A 3,272-nucleotide genomic window follows, 5' to 3' on the forward strand; every position below is an offset into this window, starting at 1 on the left:
ATTATTCTTAGTTTTTGGGCCTTTCATTCTACAAGCCCACTTAGCTTCTTTTAGTTTGTTTTCTGTTAGTTAGTTAGTTATTTTAGGAAAGTTGGTTGTTTTCTTATAAAACCTTCTTTCTTCTCTTTGTAATTCAATTTTTGACTCTTCTAATGAAATAAAGAAATATATGTTCTTCTTCTTCTTCTTTCTCTCAATATTGAGTTGCAGATTCAAGATATCAAATAGAGATAAAATATGCATAAAATTATAGCTAGTAAGTGTTCATTCAAGGAAACCCGCTTTTAACTTTTCCTTAAAAAATACACAATACAAAGCACCAATACAGATGGCTGCAATAAGGAGGGAAATGAAAGCCAACAAAATGTTGAATCCAAACATACAAGTTTAGTACATAAATCAAAATGTGTCAATCTTAATCTTCCCATGGTAGCAAATTTGGTAAACAATGCTCCTGCATAACAAGATTCATGAGAGTAATTTAAAAGAGAATACTTTGTACATCAATAGTTTTATATCTAAGTATCTAACATAGTCCATGGGGAAAATAACTTTGTTAATTTGCAGCACTGCATGGGAACTTGCTTTGATGAGTGTTTATTATTTGTTCCATCAAAAACCAAAGATGGAATCTTTTCTCAAATCTCATGAAGTGTTCCCTCTTTCTCTAATATGAAATTGCTTACCTTTGCTTATCTAAGAGGAGAAGAAAAGGGTATTCATTGGAGTACCTGGTAGATAAGACTGAAGCATTGTGAAGTTGGCATTTGTAGATCAATGATGAGAATTAGGAGAAGACGATGATGGTCGATCAGAACCAACTCTGTGATTCTCATCCTCTTCACCTTGAATCCTAGCAGGAATGCAGAACCCTGGCAATGCATCAGAAAGAAACCTGCTTCCAAAGATGGAAGCATGATGAATTGGCTGAGACCTGTGATGCTCAGAAGAAGCCATCGGAATATCGTTCCAAGAACGAAGCGACGGAGTAAAACTGGACTGAAGGGTCCCCCTTTGAGGATAAGCAGAACAACCTTGGCCTAAAAATGCAGCTGAGTTATTATTGAGCATGAAACTAGTTCTGTTCATATCAACATTATTTGCTTCATTGTTCCAATTCACAATCCTATGGTAATTGGAATCAAACCCAACAGGAGTTGAGCCAGAGAAAAGGGTCTGCTCATTTGAACAAGGTGTTTGATTTGCACCGGCTTGCGATGATTGGCCATGAAACAAACCATGGTCTTGGAAGGAATGAAGAGAAAGGCCAAGATCTTCAGTGGAGTTGTTGTGGTGGTTTCTTGAGATTATGTCAGGTGGGTAGCTTTGGAAATTGATGGAGGAAGGAGCAGTTGTTGTTGGAAAAAAAGCTATGGCATCAGTGTCAATAGGTGATGGAATGAAATGGTTATCAGAGTCCTCACCTAGTTGCCTTTGAAGCTGAAAATTGTAACCAGAGGACTCAGAATGTTCACCAATTGTACCATTCATTTCACTTGACCCTGCATTCTGCTCTGCCCCATGGTCTTCATTAGTGTTATGATTGAGAGAAGTTGGATGCCATGGTGGAAGTTGATCAAGCTTGTCAATTGCAGATTTGGCCTTCTTGATGAGCCAGTCCACGGCCTTGCTCGGTCGGTCGTAGCCTAAACGGTCCTGAACATCATAGAATTGAATAGCTGTGTGAGCCGAGAGTCTAACCCGTCTATCGCGAGGACCTTTAGCGGTGTAAACCTTGCTATGCCTATCCTTTCTGCCTGTGGATCTAACAATGTGGCCTCCTTGGACTTGAACTATCTCTCCCCCAGTGCTCTTCATTCCCATTCCTCCTTTATACTTGACAAGTTTTGTGTTTGTGCCTTTTGCATTTGAGCTTTGGCTTTAGACAAGTTGATGAAGATGCTAATAAGGAATGTGTAGGCTCAGAAATAGAACTTGTGTTGTGATTCTTGTGCTAGTGGTTGATGATGACTACCACTGAAAATTTTCAGATTCCTTTTTCTTTCCTTTCTTGTTTTCTTCTTAGTATGTGGTGTGGATTTGTTATAGGTTTTCCTTAGCCTCACATTCTATGTCTTTATTTCCTTCCTGGCAATCTTAACTGTTTCTTGCTGAGCTTTATCTGAATTATGATAATTCTGATTTCTGCCACTGCTACTGCTGATCCCAAGAAACCAACAAAAACTGCAATTGCAATATCTCAAGATTCCATATTCAATAAAACTAGTACTTCCAAATCCATATTTGAATGTACACACATAATACATATAGTCATATACATTAGCATACAAAAGTTAATTTTCCTCAATGTTACTGACTAGTGTCTGGTCCTTTTCTACATAAGAGAGTAAAAGGACATAATAAATTAGTATATTGTTGGGTTTTTTTTTCACTACCTAGGAACCCAAAATTTTTCAATGCAGAAAATTTCAACTTTCATCGCTTGAAACTAATTCTACTATGGGAGTTGTGAAAGCTCAAACTACAATAGGACATTGAACTCTGTGATCAAACTTTGATAGAGCTAAGGAAATGTCACATGGGTTCAGAAAAAGGCTTTCAAAAAAGAATAGGTAATGTATGCAAAGTGAGGGAGAGAAAAATGGTACCTTTAGCCTATGAGAACTTGTTGATGCTTCTGCAAAGCATAGCAAAGTCTTTTGAGAGAAGAGATTAAAGATCTTTTGGTCTCTTTTTTTTAGCCCCACAATTACAAATGTTTAGACCTTGTCATCACAAACTCCAACCCTTTGTTCACACATTTCTTTAGAGTTTAACTAAAACCCTTCAACTTTGTACATATAACTCTTGAAGTTATATATAATAATATAGACCTAGATGCTAGTGTCTAGTTATGAGCTATGATTAAGGTCATGGATGATAGAGAGGTAACTCATTGCCATCACTTCTACCCACACCTTTTTGAAGACTTTGATAATGACATCTAACAGCTTTTATTTTTGGTTTCTTTCTTATTTGTACTTTGCAGTTTTTTACTATTAACAAAAGAAAAATGTGTGATTTCACTAAAAGGAACAATATACCACTATTCTCCCCTACTGTGCATCCTCATTATACTCTGGGACACTTTCCTAACAACTCAAAATCATCATGCTCCCTGAAACACTGAAAAAATGAGGAAATTTTGCTCAACTACAAGAAGGGATGTAGCATGCATTATTAACTATAGTGTAATATATATATATTGTCAGTATAAAAATTTATATACGGGTCAATACATCATCCACCAATTATTTATAGTACTTGTTTTG

General features: G+C 36.5%; 1 protein-coding gene across 2 annotated transcripts; it reads right to left on the reverse strand.

Annotated features, from left to right (window-relative positions):
* Positions 239-2,851, reverse strand: LOC109358589 (transcription factor TCP4-like). Of its 2 annotated transcripts, XM_019602903.1 has the most exons (3): positions 2,610-2,851; positions 732-2,184; positions 239-454 (listed from the first exon to the last, which is right to left on the reverse strand). In XM_019602903.1, exon 2 carries the CDS (start codon positions 1,822-1,824, stop codon positions 775-777), a length of 1,050 nt encoding a protein of 349 aa, XP_019458448.1. In that variant the 5' UTR covers positions 1,825-2,184; positions 2,610-2,851; the 3' UTR covers positions 239-454; positions 732-774. The 2 variants fall into 2 exon arrangements, with proteins under 2 accessions (XP_019458448.1, XP_019458449.1); XM_019602904.1 differs by lacking the exon at positions 2,610-2,851 and having other exon boundaries at positions 732-2,602.

This window comes from Lupinus angustifolius, chromosome LG10 (assembly GCF_001865875.1).
Source record: "Lupinus angustifolius cultivar Tanjil chromosome LG10, LupAngTanjil_v1.0, whole genome shotgun sequence".
NCBI classification, from domain to species: Eukaryota; Viridiplantae; Streptophyta; class Magnoliopsida; order Fabales; family Fabaceae; genus Lupinus; species Lupinus angustifolius.